We start from the raw sequence: 18923 nt of genomic DNA on the forward strand, positions 1-18923 counted from the left end.
TTTATTGTAAAATTATCGGATATAAAATGCATATCGTATAGGCCTATGATGGAATAAAAACATATTTGGTCACACAACATTTGTTTACAAGATGATTTTTCACATTAAAACTGCAAGAAACTTTGTCTTTATATGTGTAAACTAGCTGATTTGTATTGTACACTGTTTTAACTGACTACTGAATTCCCGTACGTAGGACGGGCTTACACCTCGTTATTTATAAATTAAAAACAGTATATCTTCTGTGCCAGTAGTTAATGCGTGATTGAACTTCAAACAAACAAACAAACACACAAACTTTCACATTTATAATATTAGTAAGATAAGATGTATCAATTAAATATTAATTACTAGCTGTGTGCCCGTTCTACGCACGGGGATCCTCTAGTGGTCAGTTGAAACCTTCCTAAATAAAGAAAAACTATTGGTTTGCATATTTTCAGATATGCTAGCCAAACTATTATATACAAACAAATACAGTATCTGACAGTTTCAAGTAAAAAAAAAAAGCGTAATAGATCTATGAGGGGTACACTTCCATATAAGTTGGCACAAACAACTAAATTAGTAATATTGATTATTCGATTGTTTAATTCCATATATCGTTTGGTTAGTTAGGTTAGGTTAACCTTACCTAACTAACCAAACGATATATAGTTAAAATACTATACCTCAACCTCGCCATTAAACATTCAGGTTGGAAATTTCACTATCAAAGGTGCTCTTGGCCTGTCCGTATGGAACACTGAGTTATATGCGCTACCAACTTATGAATAATTGTTTAAGCCTACGAACCCAAGAGATGGATAATTGGTCTGTTGGACGTATGGTCCAGCAAACAGCACATAGCGTTGAGAAGACACATTAGAAATAAGATTTGAGCATAATCCGTAAACCTCTGTTACAATCACCCACTGCAGTTATATCTAAACACTTTACACAACCACCATTGAAGTGCCGTCAACGAGTTGAAACCTTATATGTAAGCTATTGGTAACGCTTATGTAAAAAATGTAAGTTTTCCAGGCATATAGAACACTGAGTCAAAGTCTTTTCCCCGGTTATAAACCCAAAACTCGATAGAAATTCTATACACAAAGAAGCTCTATTTTCATTTACGGTTACCCTACACATTATTGCACTTGCGATTACAGTAATTAAATCCGTTATGTAAGGAAAAACGGTTTTAATCCAACTTGGTTTGGATTTGCTTTTGAAACTTGATCTGAAATGATTGCGGTATTTGTAAACAATATTCAATGTAAACATATCAGTGACAGCTAGAGAAAAATAATCTTGATCCGAACAGCTGTTCGCTATTTCATATGATGATTATGTGATAAACATTGTGAGAAAACTTGACAAAAATCGCACAAAATTGGGTTTTAAACTTCCGTAAGTTTTTTTACAAAGTAGCGAGGCCATATTATAATAGCTAAAGACACTTTCGCCAATCCAGTAAATACATTAAAATGATTCGAGGATCTTGATAGGTACTCTCGTTTTCAGGAGAAGGCCGCGTAAAATGGCCTTTGGACAGACGGACAGACGGAAGATAGACAACAACGGAATTGAGATAATAATTGATGATTGAGATAATAACGGAATTGAGATGAAACTTTTTCGGATTCTTGAATGTTTAAAACGTAAAAATATTCTAAAAGTTGATGATTCTGAGCAATGTACAGACAAAACTCTAATTTTATTTATTAGTACCTGTGGTGATTTTTATTAGAAATTTATTGAAGTAAATAAACAGCAAAGTTAAAAACCATCTGAACAGTGTTTTTATTTAAAAAGTACGTAGGCCTATTTGATTGGCTTTGTTTTCTGAACTAAAATATCTATTTCCTGATCTATTTTTAGTTCCTGTTTTCTAAACATAATTTGGCAAAACAATTATTTATTCATTAAACAACTTGATCGAAAAATAATTTCTAAACATTGGAGGACAATTAAAAAACTTTTGAATTCTAATAAACCTAGCTGCCGTACCTGTGTTTTACATCGGAGAGGATTTTGAAGAGAAAAAGTTTGATACACGTCACATATTTCAAATCCCACTCCAAACACGTCATGTTAATACGTTTACTTCCTTAAATTAAGAATGTCAGAATCTCCAATTAACAGGCTCGTAGCAAAAGTTAAAAGTTTCACAAATCGAATCGTTTCTACCTTTTGGACCGCAAAATCAAAGAACTTTATTGACAGCATTTAAAGCTGACTTCGTTAAACATTCTGTTATCTACATTCTTCAAAAATGTAAACATTGTGAAACTTTGGAATCCCATGGGGCGTAACTCAAAGAAAACACGTTAAATGTAATCGGTATATTTGTTAACCAGGTACAGGGCTACCTTTTGAATTGATATAGATAATAAATCGAAAAATAAAGAAATATAAGTTGATTGATTATTGGCTCTTACAAAAGGGTAAACAATCAAGGAACATGATTTAATTAAGTAACCACACATCACTGAGTCTATATCTTCATTCTTTCTTGTAAAAATCGCTTTGATTGTGGCTATATAAAATAGGGAAGTAATATTTCACTGTACAACGAGCTCAAAAAGCTCGAGAACCAGCAATAAGATGGAAATAACCGGCAGAACCTTTAACCATCCACTGGCTCGCTAGTCGCTACCCCAGGTCGGTCGGTAGCCGGGTAGCCCATCAATGGAACCCGTTAGGCTCGCCCCTACCTCTCGCCACAAAAGAGACAAGAATTTTGCCTTGTTCCACACGCCTTTGATTGTTTGAGGCGGGAAAACTATTTGTGTGCTACGGCCCGCGCAACACAGGATATTGTTTTCGTATTAGTTGGCCTTTTTCCAAGATGACCGTGACCGTTAACTCATTTTATGGACTCCCTTGGAGAATAATTCAAAACTACAAAGAACATTTCTAATCCCACAGTATACTAGCTATTTAAATTATAAACACTTTGGTGTTTGAAAAATATTTTTGGACGATAAATTTTGCAGCTTTTTGAAATCATCCAAGATGGCCGCTTGCCTCCAAGGACTCAACAATAGGCCTAATTGTGCGACTATAAAGCAATAACTTCCCACCTTACGCTTGCGAATTAGTACGGTACATATTTGTATCCACAGTTGCCAGGACGACTATTAAGACGACCAAAGATTACATTGACATTTAGGTATTTAATCTGTAGAATAGTAATTGTTAAGTAATCTGGAAGACAACTAATTAAAATGAAGTGCGAAAGATAGGTTATGAGAGTGCTCAATGCCTGAAGCATAATCCATTTGTTTGAGGTGCGGATTTTCAAGCTTGTAGAACAAATAAATATCACAAAGTAGAAGGGCAGGGGTGAAAGTGACTGAAGTGACGGGATACCCGGGTGGATTTTCAGTGACTGGATTCCAGTGGTATGCGGTAAAATATATAGTGACTGGCTTAGCAGCACAAATTTTACGTGACTGGCTTTCCCATGCAAATGCGGTGGTGACTGCATTAGCATAGCATTTTTTACGTAATTATATTTTAGTATTTTTAAGAAAAAAAGAGATATATACGTTCAGATATGTCTAGGCTTAAGATATTTACCAACATATATTATATATATATCATAGTCTTGAAATATATTGGGGGGTGCAACTGACTGACTTCCAGTGTATATTTTATGTGACTGGCTTCCCGGGCGCGGCCGTGTATATATATATATAAATATATATATATATATAAATATATATATATATATAAATATATATATATATATAAATATATATATATATATAAATATATATATATATATATGAATTTGAACGGATGGTGTTTTTGGCCTCTGGGGACCTCAAAACGAAAAAGTAAATCGGTCCCGGGTCTAGGTCTTACCATGAGACCTACGGTAATAGCTTATTCCCTATATGGGAAATTCGCTAAAAGGAGACGACAGCCTTCCAGAAAACTACCGCCCCATCTCAATCCTCCCAGTTCTATCAAAATACCTAGAAAAAATTATAAACGCTCAATTGGTATCATATTTGGAAAAAAACAGCATTCTAAGCAGCAACCAGCATGGCTTCAGGGAAGGAAAATCGACAAACACAGCTCTCACCCAGCTGTGCAACTCCATTACTGACATCTGGGAAAAAAAACAAACAGCAAACGGTATTTTCATTGACCTAGAAAAGGCTTTTGACAGTTTGGACCGCAGGATTCTTCTAAAAAAATTACAAGAGATCAAAATTACCGGAAAAGCCCTCCGCTGGATCCAAAGCTACCTGGAGAACAGAGAACAATTGGTGGAAATAGAATACCTATCGAACAACCACTTAACAAAATACAGATCAAAACTAAAAAAAACCATCACCGGAATACCACAAGGATCAGTCCTCGGACCATTATTCTTTCTCATCTACATAAACTGCCTCCCAACACTCCTCCCCCCCGACTGCACATGCATCATCTTTGCCGACGATACAACCATAATTGCCCCCATGACAAAAGACGCAAATCAAATTGAAAACATAATACAATCAGCCAGTAATATAAGCCAAGACATGGATTTAACCATAAATAAAACTAAAACTGTGCACATTGAATTCAAAGTTAAAAACAGAACTAACGGTAATGAAGAAGCTGCTAGCCCACAAACTGAAAACAACATATACAGAGCAAACCATACAAAATTCCTGGGAGTTACCCTTGATTCAAATTTAAACTGGCAAAAGCACCTAGAAATTCTACACTCAAAACTATCATCGGCAATTTTTGCAATCAGAAGAATCAGGGAAATCACAAATACATCAATAGCAATAACGGCCTACCATGCACTCTTTTCATCTCATCTCAAATATGGACTTATAGCCTGGGGAGGAGCAGACGAAACCCACCTACAAAAAATCATCACACTCCAAAAAAAAGCTGTCCGAATCATCGCAAGGGTCGAAAATGAAGAACACTGCAAGCCACTATTTATCCAATATAAGATCCTTACTCTAACCTCCCAATACATCCTTGACACAATCATCGCCATCAAATCAGATCCTCCACAAACCAGACAAGAATGCCATCAATACAATATTAGGTCAGGGACAAATCTCAACCAAGGCCAACACAGACTACACAGAACAAGTAAAACCCCTACATACATGGGAACAACTCTCTATAACTCTCTTCCTCAAAACATAAAATCGATAAACGAAACAAAAAAATTCATCACTAGCCTTAAAAAATACCTCCTGAACAGGCCATACTACAATTTAAAGGAATTCTACAAAGACCACAACAATGTGACACACCTCTAAAATAAATAAACCACACACACTCACACATAAACACACACACATAAATACAACAAACCCCCTCCAAGAAATTGACAACTCTCCGGTCTCCACGACTGCGAAGAGGAGCGCCGATGTAAGATGTAAGATGTAATACGGGTTTAATACTATTTGAAGGTTCTTCCAAAGGAAGAGATACCAGATAACATCTATACTTATTTAATACGCAAGCAGGTTTTTTGTGACAATTACTCCTCCGAAACTACTGAACCGATTGACGTGTTTTTGGTGTCATTGGAAAGAAGGTAACGTGAAGTTGTGCAGGAAACTTTCTTTTTATGAAAATAATTAGAGAATGAGGCCCTTTAAAGTTTTATATTTCTCCTTAAGATTAACATGGGAAACAAAAATTGTTATGAAACTCCAGCTGTTAACAGAAATTAAAAGTGAGAAGAAGAACATATGTTAATTGTAAACAGTCAATAAGTTTGCTACAAACATTTACTGACTTGGTTAAAATGAAATATTTACTATTTGAATAATTTGGGTTGGCGTAAATATTACAACGGAAAAAAGCGAGAGAGCCTAGATAAAATGATATAATATGTAATGTAAATCTTGAGTATTTACATAATCTTTGAGTCGAATCTTTTTAAGACATCAGAAATTATGACTGTTATTCGTTTTAAAATAACACCTGTAATACTTAGCAATTGCTCGAATTCGAGCAACAGGGACACTAGTACTAATAATAACTCCAATGACGTACGGTATGGGGAATATTTTATCCATTGAATGATCAAACAAATTTGGCAACCAACGCAATTAATATCATTATTGTTTTTACACTTATTACATTTTAAACTATGCTAAATGTATAAAATAAATGTATATTTCACCCAATTTATCGCAGTTATCGTTAATGAGTAACGTAAGCATTGAAAGTAACCGTCGATTTCGACGGGTTTCACCTAGTATTTTTGTAGAAATGGAGCCAGGTAAAAGTTTGCTTAGTCTGCAGGTTTGCTGTGGCGTGGGTATTTAGATCTTAAATGTAAAGATCAATTAGTGCTATCTGTCAAATTGAAAAGATCAGTTTTATAAAGATATTAGAATTTTTTGTAAGACAGAGTTAAAATTTATAGGTTAAATTAGCATAAATTGCTCAACAACCCCTAAATAGTTATATTTAGAGCAATTTTGTAAATACAAAAGTTGTTCCTTGTTGTGTAAGCAACATTTATTGTAATAAAAGTAACTCGCTATATATTACCGTTTTCGAGATATTAGCTCCCTACGAGTTTCATGTAATAAATGCCACCGCCATTTTTAAAATGGCGATTCTGAGGTTATGCCCACTCTGCCAAGCTGGCACCCACGTGAAAAATGATAACTTGCATAGTACCTACATGATCCCTTAGGGTGTTTTTCTATACATAAAATGCACACGGGAACCCCCCTAGCAAGTGGATTAATATATTTGATACAATAATATAAATTATTTATTAATTTTCCTTGCCGTAACAAACAATTTAAATAACAACAGCAGATATTAATTCAGGGAATGGAGTTGTAAAAGAGTGTCTAAACAGATTAGGAAAGTAGGATTCACTCAATTAGTCTGAAAGGTCAGTTCCTCAGAATGAACAATGCAGCTGATAAGAAGCATTGCCGATTCTGCTGAGGCATGAAACAAACCCAAGCAGGTTTCCTTGGTCCAACAGGTTTCACTGATGCTGACAGGGTTCAATAAAATTCTTCTGCAGATGAATTATCTGTTGGAGAAATATAAGCCAAATTATATATGTCACAATGTGAGTTTGAGCATTTTGTAACTATATGGGTAAGTTACATATATATATATATTTGGCTGCTGCTCTGTGCACTTTAAGAATATATATTTTAGAGATAAATTAAATGGTTTTTGTTGCTGAGTAGTGCTAGTAAACATACACAACCCTTTTCGTTAGTCTAATAACATTCTAACGCTCTCTAAAGAGTTCTAGTTCTTATTTGTATACATATCTATATTATGTTTTCACTAAGCTGAATGAATACATCGAAGTAACTCTTCTGAAAAGCCTGCAGTATATTGCAGTTTTCTAGCTTAATGACTTTCTAAATCATGCAAATATTTCTACATAAATATTGTAGAATGTTTTATCCAGTTGCTGTAAACTACTATTAATTTAACAAAATATGGACACGGCTCAAATGGGCACCGTGCCCTTCTGCACTTGTAGGCTATTACGAGGCATGTTTTTTAAGTAAGTACCGTTTTTAAATTTCTCCGTTCCAGCAACTGCGATTGGCATTTTCGACATTTGCACTTTGTATGGGCATCTATTGGTAAGACCTAGCCGGAAATTCGAGAACAATCGGCCGTGTTTACATCCGGTTCACTGAGATATTTCTGAATCTCTCTTTCAATCTGAGTTTGCATATCCTGTCACTTACTGGTTCAAAGGCCAATAAACTTTTACGGGTTTTAGAGTTTAATATGAATCCAGTTCCATTTAGTCCAGTTCTACTTTCCGGGCCACTGTATAACACACTATAGGTTTTCTTGTATATTCTTCCATTTCCCTTCCACCTTACCTCTTGCAAGGTCAAGATGTCTAAATTGAATTTTTCCATCTCCAGTGCAATTTCCTTCAATTTACCTGGCATCAGCATTGTTCTCACATTCCATGTTGCTGCATTCAAAATTTCTTTTTGTGAGTCCATTGAGCATTTCCAAGTCCGTATCCTGTACTTCCATCCAATCTACGAAACTCATTTGCAGATTTGTAGCTATTTCCTTTTGACAGGGTGGGGTTGCTAACCTCACACCCAACCCCCAGCCTGGAGAACCAGGAGTTTGTTTAGAGTCCTCTTCTCCTAGGTCAATTGCTTCCACCACAGCTTCCAGACCCCGACCCGGCCATAGCCCAAACCCTATCGTACAAGGCAGTACGGGCAGTGCTTATTTAATGGCGGCACTTCCTCGCCATGACACAGTACTATCATCGGGCTCATGAGGACTTGCTGAGTGTGACCCCGCCACAGATCACCCTCCCACGCCCTCTGGTGCTGCCGCCTCGGTCCGGGACTGCTTATTCGGGCTACCCCTTATTCACAGCTGTCCACCATATCTGGTGGAAAGTTCGCCATCCGCCAACTGCGACCCGCCCTGTACCTGAGGCTTGGTTCCCCTATTAGAGCTTGGACTAAAGGGGAGGGCGATGATGGGATATTCATATTACAATCTAATTGTGACAATAAAAATATATATGTGAGCTTTTAATTTAAAATACCTAGTAATGAAAACCACAGTTGATTAAGTATTTCATTCTGGATTAATACAGTTTTCTATTATCTCTTGCCTACCTCCATTTTAGAGTGGACAGAGAAGATAGCCTTGTACTGGAACGCTGGGCCTTCCAAGTCCAGCAGATGAGACTGGACCCACTTGCTGTAACCTCGGCCATCAAACTCTCCCAGACTACCTTCCACCTGACGCAACAACTCTGCCAAGTTGGGCTGGGAGAAAACCTGCCACACAAACAGTAATATATACAGTGCGAGTCCCATGCCTCACTTTAAGTTTAGGTTTCCTAAAATGATTCACTCGCTTAGCTTAGTCAAGAGGTGTTAGGTTAATGAGACATAAGACTGCTTAAGGGTGTTACTCAACGTGTAATGAACAAAAGTTTAAATTTAGAAAAACAACAAAAGTAACAAAGTGTTACAACAGCAAAAGAAAACTTAGAAAAGGCAAAAATCAACAATAATAAGATAAATTAATTTACAACGTTAAATTTACAAGAAAAGAAAATCAATTGAAAATTTAAAAGAATTAGTTACTGACAAATTTCATGACTTGTATGTTTGACAAAACTTTAGTTATATATTTTATTCTTTTTACATACTGTTAATTGTCCCAGAAGCACACGCACCGATACACGCACTCCCAAACTCCCGATCTTCTTTCTCCGGTGGCCCGTGGTGATCTCTCGATTGTCCTCTCCAGGTCCTCCCGCTCCGAGACTCGTCACCCCTCCATCTTCTTCATTAGCCCTTCTCATTGGCTGATTACCGATAGGGTGTGTGGCTTATAGGTTAACGGTGTTTCTTGGAAGTCAGCCCTACCGGTCATCACCTAGCTCACATCAGCTGGGAAAGGAATTTGTAAATCGATCCTCATGCTACTGTTCAACTCTGTTCACACCAACTGGTCGACTAAGTGTAATGTGAACAGAGTGTCTGCATAGATGAGCACCGTGGGTACGGGGTTAATCCCCTTTCTTACACCCCCCTGGTTAAAACGTCAACCTACCACCGGTTGACAATGAAAAGGAAAAACAACTTAAGGAGATACACGGAAACATCAATCGCGAAGGTGGGAATCGAACGGATATCTTGATGTGCGTTCCGACTCTTCTTCCCCCCCTTCCTGCGACGCGACGCGATCTTGAGGATCGGCGCATTTGCTTGTTTCGCGACCCTTCCAGCGACGCGGTAGAATGAGCTGGTGGTGTAATAGCTCATAGTCGCTCACGTCTTCTTTTGCCCCATCGAGTCTCCTTAAGTTAATTGATTGTTTCATTAATTTTGAACTATTTAAATATTAGCTGTTTGTTAAGATGTTTTTATTTTTTAAATTATTATTATAAATTATTTTTTGATGTTGAGATTATTAATGGTTTATTCTGGGTAACACTTTGTTACATTAATAGTCTTTTTGAGGGGTTTGAGGTTTTGTGATTAGATTCATTTTAATATTGAGTATGTGGATGAAATATGCTGAAATAATGAGTAAGATTGTTAATATTACTATCCAGACTAATAAAATGTACAAAATTACTCTTCTATCATCTAAAATGTCGGTCCAATTATTCTTTAATGTTATATGATTAAACAATTTAACAGGTTCTAGATTCTTTACAACAAAGGTGGGAGTAGTGATATTCCAATCGTCTATTATGAAGTTTGTGATGTTGTTGAATTCTGATCTATCGATCCTGTCTAGTGGGTCGACTTTGAGATAGTTTAAATTTGTCCATGAAAGAGGAATTAAATGAAAAATGGCTGGTGATTGATGGTCTCTGGAATCACAAGGAATGATAGTGTCAATGATTATTGTTTTTCCTTGGGAAACAGAACAGTCACAAGGTAATCTAATCTCTAGAGTTCCGGTTCTCATTTTTGGTATGGTTTTAATGTTGGGTTTGTTCAAACAATTGACTGTTAAGTCACTTTTTAATAAATAGATATCTATTTAAAAATTAAATTTAGAAAAAAAAATTAAACTTTTTTTTTCTATTTAAATTAAAGTTATTTTAAAATTAAATTTAAATTTTTTTGTTTTTTTTTAATAGATATCTATTATTTTATAAAAGAGGAAGTTTGTATATATATATATATGTATGTATATATGTACCCCCCAATATATTTCAAGACTATGATATATATATAATATATATTGGTAAATATCTTAACATAAGACATATCTGAACGTATATATCTCTTTTTTTCTTAAAAATACTAAAATATAATTACGTAAAAACTGCTATGCTAATGCAGTCACCACCGCATTTGCATGGGAAAGCCAGTCACGTAAAATTTGTGCTGCTAAGCCAGTCACTATATATTTTACCGCATACCACTGGAATCCAGTCACTGAAAATCCACCGGGTATCCCGTCACTTCAGTCACTTTCACCTCTGCCCTTCTACTTTGTAATATTTATTTGTTCTACAAGCTTGAAAATCCGCAACTCAAACAAACAGATTATGCTTCAGGCATGGAGCACTCTCATAACCAATCTTTCACGCTTCATTTTAATTAGTTGTCTTCCAGATTACTTAACAATTACTATTCTACAGATTAAATACCTAAATGCCAATGTAATCTTTGGTCGTCTTAATGGTCGTCCTGCCAACTGTGGATACAAACATGTACCAAAATAATTCGCAAGCGCAAGGTGGGAAGTTATTGCTTTATAGTCGCACAATTAGGCCTATTGTTGAGTCCTTGAAAGCAAGCGGCCATCTTGGATAGTTTCAAATAGCTGCAAAATTTATCGTCCAAAAATATTTTTCAAACACCAAAGTGTTTATAATTTAAATAGCTAGTATACTGTGGGATTAGAAATGTTCTTTGTAGTTTTGAATTATCTCCAAGAGAGTCCATAAAAAAAAGCTAACGGTCACGGTCATCTTGGAAAAAGGCCAACTAATACCAAAACAATATCCTGTGTTGCGCGGGCCGTAGCACACAAATAGTTTTCCCGCCTCAAACAATCAAAGGCGCGTGGAACAAGGCAAAATTCTTGTCTCTTTTGCGGCGAGAGGTCGGGGCGGGCCTAACGGGTTCCATTGATGGGCTACCCGGCTACCGACCGACCTGGGGTAGCGACTAGCGAGCCACTGGATGGTTGAAGGTTCGGCCGGTTATTTCCATCTTATTGCTGGTTCTCGAGCTTTTTGAGCTCGTTGTACAGTGAAATCTTTCTTTCCGATTTTATATAGCCACAATCGAAGCGATTTTTACAAGAAAGAATGAAGATATAGGCTCAGTGATGTGTGGTTACTTAATCAAATCATGTTCCTTGATTGTTTATCCTTTTATAAGAGCCAATAATCAGTCAACTTTATTTTTTGATTTATTATCTATATAATTTCAAGAAGTAGCCCTGTACCTGGTAAACACATATACCGATTACTTTTAACGTGTTTTCTTTGAGTTACGCCCCATGGGATTCCAAAGTTTCACAATGTTTACATTTTTGAAGCATGGGAGCGGGTCCACATAGATTTTGCTGGGCCAACCAACGGAAACTACTTTTTGTTGGTAGTAGAAGCATTCAGCAAGTGGGTTGAAGTCATACCTACGAAGAGTATTACATCTTCATGGACAATCAGAGAGCTGCGTAAAATATTCACCACCTTTGGACTACCAAGTGTTATAGTCTCTGATAATGGTCGTCAGTTCACCTCTTCTTAGATTTCTTTAGTAACTTTTTGAAGAAATGTGGCACTTTGCACAAAAAGACAGCTCCTTACCATCCTTCTTCGAACGGCCAAGTCGAACGTTTCGTACAAACGATAAAGAAATTAATCAACTGTTTTTTCAGATGAATTTGGTACACTTGAAGAAAAGCTTCATCAACTGCTGATGAAAATACGTCAAGCTCCGAATTCAACTGGCAACAGCTCATACTTCTTGATGTTCAATAGAAGGATCCGCACATACTTAAGTTTACTCTTACCTAAGACAAAGGAAGAAACAAAACAACCCAAAGGAATAGTGAGATACTTCAACCCAGGTGAACAAGTACAAGCACGGAACTATTCCGGAAAATGTAAGTGGAATTACGGAAATGTCCAAAGTAGAGACGGTCGCCTTCACTATTTTATCAAAATGGACGATGGATAAATTTGGAGACGCCACATCGATCAAATGTTGCATACGAAAGTTTAGGGGGAGACCATTGTTAGGGGGAGACCATTGTTAGGGGGAGACCACTGTTATATATTTTGCTTCTGTACTTCTTGTATTAATCTACACGTTAATTATTTATTTACATTGTTCATATAATAATATTTACTTTCCAGTTATGAATAAATAGTTATACAAGTTACAAGTGCTTGTATTTATTACTACCTTTTGTTGCAATACACTTCCTACGGCATAGTCCGATGAATCGTAGAACTTTGTAGGCATACCTCCGTCAGTAGTCCAAAATTGTTTCTTATTTCAACTAATGTTGTTCAAAGCTGACATGTTTCGTTGCACTGCAACATCGTCGGAGCTTTACGTCAAAAACATCAAATAATTTAAACATAAAATACAACACGGGACACGGAACATTTAAACACGAAAAAACACGATAGCGCTATCATGACACGGCAGCGGTTGTAGGTAGACTGGACACGCGTTATGTAACTTCGTCTCGTCCTTCTCTGTTATCAGCTCGTTGGTCAGCTGTTCCAGATGAGATAACAGTGTTGAAGAGGGAGTGGGACTTGAACTGTAGTTTATTGTTGAGGATGTATTCCTTGTGTTCTTCGTTTACGTTCATTTTATATATTTCATACTCCTCAAGTGTGTCCAGCTTATTACCTTTCCCGCAATAATGTAAAACTTCCAAGCCGGTCTTAATATCACTCATTGAGTGAGCAAACGCAGATTTTTGTTTATGGTGTTTAGGATCTGGTCGGTGTTCTTTATATCATGTTTGGAAGGCCTGGCCTGTTTGTCCTATGTATTTACTTGGGCAATCCGGACAAGATATCCTCCTATACACGCCGGTTTTGTCTATTTTGTAACCTATCTCAATTTTATTCGTCAACACGTTTTTAGTACGGTTTGTAGTTCTGAAAGCTAGTTCGATGCCTTGTTTGGCGAGTTTTTTCTTTAAAGCGTGTTGGATAGTGTGACTATATTCCACGCAGACATATTTTTTCTTCTCTGAGCTGTTAATCATCAAACCTTATTTGTTTTTATGTTTTGTGATGAGCCTATCTACTAAACCGCTTTTATAACCATTGACTGTAGCTATATGTTTTATAATTTTGTATTCAATTTCATAATTTACTGTGTTTAATGGAACTGTTAACATCCTATGGACCAATGAATTAAATGCTGACATTTTTTGAGAATATGGGTGGTATGAGGTGTTGTGGATTGTTTGTGCAGAAGTAGTTGGTTTCCTGTAGATGCTATAATCGAAACAGTCTTCCTTATGATGAAATCTAGATAATGTATGCAGTTCGATTCTTCTGTTTCAAGCGTGAGTTCTAATTTTGGTTCTATTTGATTTAAATATTTGAGGAAGAGGTTTAATTGTCTCTTGTTGCCATCAAACAATACAATGGTGTCATCCACATACTATAGTACATGAGTATTTTATCTTTGTATTTGTTTTTATCTGAAAATATGTTATTATTTTCAACATGATTCAAGTAGATATCAGATAAGATACCTGATAATGGCGACCCCATAGCAAGGCCGTCTTTCTGTAAATAATATTTATCATTAAAAGTAAAATAGTTCTGACGGAGTACTTCAGTCAGTAGTTGTAACATTTCATTTATTGCTTCAGGTAGTAAGTTTGAATGTTTATTTAGGTTGTCATGAACGATGTCCAGTGTGGTTTTCAATGGGACATTGGTATATAGGTTTACAATGTCAAATGAGGCAAGAGATTTTAGACTACTGACAGAGGTAAGCCTACAAAGTCATTATTTGTAGTCCAGGGGCTATCAGAATGAATAATATGAATCGTAGAAGATTGCAAGTGAGGCATGCAGTGCAGAGTGAGACAACATAACAGCTTCACTGAGGCTTCTTTTACAAGATTCAAAAGCTCGTTCATTTTCTGTAGTCCAATTAATAGGCACATTACCTTTTAGATTGGCTTTCAGAAGGTCGTTTAGTGAGCTCTGCTGGGACGCTGAATGGGGTAGGAATCTACGATAACAGTTCACCATACCAGTGAATCTTCTTAATTCCTTTGCAGGCTTTGGTTTGGGGTAATAGTCAAGAGCTTTCACTTTTTCAGGTAAGGGTTTTATCTAGAGATGTGCGAGCACAGATTTTTCAGGTCGAGTCGAGTTCGAGCCGAGTAATTGGCAAAAGATTGGATTCTCGATTGCGAGTCGAGTTTAAACCAAAAAGATCGAAGGATGTGTAAGTAACTCTTTAGGGCTTGAGCATGTAAGTTGTAAAACAACCCGGTTACAAGCTGAAGTACGATTATAAAAATAAATTAATCATCAATATTTGTGCAGTAACATATCAATGCGTAGAAAGTAATTTTAAAACAACAACATTAGAGCTCACAAATGAACTTATACTTCTGTGAAAAATAGGTAAGTGAGCATATATTTATTTATCTACAAATTAATTACATTAATCCCTACTGATAAGTAATATTGCATAATACTTGGCTAAAATTACTTGATACTTGCATCTATTAGTTATTAAGGTTTCAATTACAATAAAAAGTTTAGTATAGAGATTTATTCTACAACTTGAAATTTTATTTCCTACCTTTTCACCTTTGGTTTTGTAAGTTTATCTTATCTTATCTTTTCTAACAGGGGCAGGTCGAGACCTTAAAGCACTTCATCCGAAATCGAATTATTGCGCACCCCAGATACTTAATTGCTTTCTTGTTGACCTACAAGTTGAGGTGCCCAATGAATGCCTGTAGCTTCCCAATTAGTTCATCCTCAGGAAGATATCTACCTCTAGCCATATTTCCAAGAGTTATCGATCTAGCGTCAGAGAGCTCGTTACAATCAAAGAGTAAGTGATCAGCTGTCTCTTCTGACCTATCACAGTACCTACAGATCGGTTCACCATCATATAAGCCCATCCGTTGTAGATGTTTCCTGAATCTTCCATGACCAGTTATCAGTTCAACAATTAATTTAATTCTTCGTCTGTCTAGTCTCAAGAGGTCACAGGCAACCTTTTTGGAAGGCCTAAACAGAGTAAGCTTGCTGACCCTAAGAAGGGGAACATCGACCCAGCGTTTGCGATGCTTTTCCTTGGCCCATGACGCAATCGCAGAACATACACTGTTTCGTGAGATGCCACAGAAGGGTTGTGGGCCTAACAATGATGTCGCAGAGGCAGTATTTGCCAATCTGTCTGCAGCTTCATTTCCTTTAATGCCTGAGTGTCCTGGCACCCAGCAAAGCGTAAGGTCATTTCTCCTACCCAACTCAGACACAGAAGCAAGACAATCCCACACGAGCCTGGAGTTGAATTCGTAAGAGTTTAATGCTTTTAAGGTCGCTTGACTATCAGTATAGATATTGATTGTTTTGTCTCTGATATCTTTGTTAAGATGTTCTTGAGCACAAACTAGAATGGCAGTGACCTCCGCTTGAAAGACAGTTGGGTACACCCCCATTGGAAGACAAATACCAGTGCCTCCATTCATCCAATGCACACCTGCTCCAGTGCCCCCATTTTTGATCTCAGAACCATCAGTATAGCATTCTAAGTCACCTGTGGGTATGGGTCCTTTTCCGCCAGACCAATCCTTCCTATCTGGTATTAGTACTTTGAAAGGCTTTCCAAAGGAGTATTTTTTGGACATGTGATCTGAAGGTAAGTCCAATTCATCATTATGTACCACCTGAACAATTTTGGAGTGCCCTTTGTTGTTTCCTGAGGCTATCCATAAGTTTTCGCATCTAAGGCGTTGGGCTGTTTTACTTGCTACCACCTTAATATAAATGTCAATAGGTAGCATGTCAAGCAGACAGTCAAGTGCCGCTCCAGGACAGCTGCTTACTGCCCCAGTTATCATAATAAGAGCAAGCCTCTGAACTCCTGCTAAAGCTTTAACGGCTATAGTTGATTCCATCTTTGGCCACCACACAAGCGAACCATATGTAAGGGCGGGTCGAACAACAGATACATACAGCCAGTGCAAAAGTTTAGGCTGTAACCCCCATGTGTAAATGAACAGTGATATTGATAATTTGTGTTTCTATATTACCCCCAATGTAATATAGAAAATACCACTGTAAATAGTATTATGTTAGGTGAACAAATTGAGGAAGTTTTTTTAGAAATAGCGAAATAAATAATACATTAGCTGTAAGTATGGATGATTTTGATTGTACTGTAAATAATAATGCTAAAACAAATAACAATGCAAACCAAGAATACTTGAAAATTTTACAGGTCAATATCCAGTCTATTAGGAACAAAATATTAGAATTAGAACATTTTTGTGCCATAGAGCAAGTGCATGTAATATGTGTGTCTGAACATTGGCTAGAGGAGCTGGAAGTTGAATTCTTTGTCCCTAAAGATTTTATTGTTGCAGATATCATGTGTAGGAAGAGTATAAAAAATGGTGGGGTAGGAATATTTTTAAGAGAGGGGTTAACGTTTACCAAAATAGATGTTAGCTTATTTTGCATTGAGCTTCATTGTGAATTTAGCTGTATCAAAATAATTGATTATGATCTTATAGTTTTAAGTGTTTACAGATCTCCTAATGGTGATATTGGTTTGTTTCTGGAAAATTTTGAGCTTGCTGTAAAAAAGCTGTTAGTCATTTAAATTTGTTGCTATTGTAGGGGATTTTAACATAGAAATGATAAAAATGGAAAAAAAGTCATCTATTGAATTTGCCAATCTGTTGCGAAGTCTAAATTTAGTTTGTACAAATAAAAAACCAACTAGGGGAAAATCATGCATAGATAATATAATTGTAAACTTTTCATCAGATTTATATAACATAAATAAAGTAGGAGGTTGTTTTGCAGACCATGAACCTTTAATATTAGATTTTTTACAGAAAACTATCAAACAATGTAACAACTCAACAGGAGGAACAAAACAAATAATACGAAGGCAAAATGAAAGTAATATTAAATACTTTGTTGATCAATTGGTACAAGAGAAATGGGAAATGATAATGGACTATAAAATGGGTAGAATAAATGAGAAACAACTATTTGATAATTTTTTTAAGAGAATAGTATCTTTGTGGCATTGCAGTTCCCCATTAGTTAAGTGTAAACAAAACAATAGACATAAGAAAGGAAAACTTAAATGGTATAATGAAAGGTTAAGGAAACTTAGGGAAAAAATGCTTGTTTGTCATTCTATTTATAAGAGCTTACTTAAACATAATTCAAATAATTTGGAAATTGCCTATAGAACCTACATTGATTGTAAAAAGGCCTACAATCGTGAAATAAAATTAGCCAAAAAGCAAGCTTTTGAAAGGTATATTGATAAGGCCCTCAAGAGGTGCAAGGCTGCTTGGGAAGTTATATCACATGAATTTTCTCCTACATCAACTAAATCTGAGGTTTTGGATGCTGATAATCTAAATAACTATTTTGTTGAATGTGTTAATGAGCTAGAAAACAAAATTCCTCTCACCAACACACCTGCACATGAGTTGTTGGGGACTCCCCCTATAGGACAATTACATTTCCAATGGAGGGAGGTATCATGGCAAGAGGTTAACAATGTTGTAGCTAACTTTTCCAATTCAAAAACTATGGATCATTACTGGTTTTCAAATTACAGCATCAAACAAATAATTCATTTCATAAGTGAACCTCTGGCTTTTTGTATTAATCAATGTCTGAAAATTGGTTATTTCTCTGACCTTCTCAAAATTTCTAAAATTACTCCAGTATATAAAAAAGGCGATAAAAATCTTCCTAGTAATTATCGTCCTATTTCAATAGTGCCAATCTTTTCCAAAATTTTTGAATGTCTCATGCATAAACAAATTAATGAATATTTTGAAAACAACAATTTATTGACAAATTCACAGTTTGGATTCCGTGAGGGTAAATCAACAACTGCAGCTGTCTTAGAAGTAGTTAATAAATCTTTAAATGCATTTGAAAATAAAGAAACTGTTTCATTAACTTTATTTGATCTTACAAAAGCATTTGACTCTGTACCTTTTAATATTTTATTCAAAAAACTTGAATTTTACGGTATTACAGGTGAAACTTTAAACATTTTAAGATCCTATTTAACCAATAGAAAACAGTATGTATCTGTTGGAGGCAGTCATTCTGACTTAAGATTGGTTGAAGTAGGTGTTCCACAGGGCTCAGTTTTGGGACCCTTCTTGTTTTTAATCTCGATAAACGACCTGCCGAAGAATGTTGATGTAGACACTGTTGTGTA

At 36.1% G+C, this 18923-nt stretch overlaps 1 protein-coding gene across 5 annotated transcripts in view; it reads right to left on the bottom strand.

Annotated features, from left to right (window-relative positions):
• Positions 1-18923, bottom strand: part of LOC128989601 (sphingomyelin phosphodiesterase 4-like) — a 171489-nt gene that overhangs the window by 58655 nt on the left and 93911 nt on the right. For all 5 annotated transcript variants that reach the window (XM_054411660.1, XM_054411744.1, XM_054411826.1 and 2 more), the window contains one exon: positions 8619-8783. In XM_054411660.1, coding sequence (XP_054267635.1) covers positions 8619-8783 — 165 coding nt within the window. The remainder of the gene's footprint in view (positions 1-8618; positions 8784-18923) is intronic.

This window comes from Macrosteles quadrilineatus, unplaced genomic scaffold, assembly GCF_028750875.1.
Source record: "Macrosteles quadrilineatus isolate MER2022 unplaced genomic scaffold, UCM_ALF_1.0 Scaffold_1__1_contigs__length_201487025, whole genome shotgun sequence".
In the NCBI taxonomy this organism is placed as follows: domain Eukaryota; kingdom Metazoa; phylum Arthropoda; class Insecta; order Hemiptera; family Cicadellidae; genus Macrosteles; species Macrosteles quadrilineatus.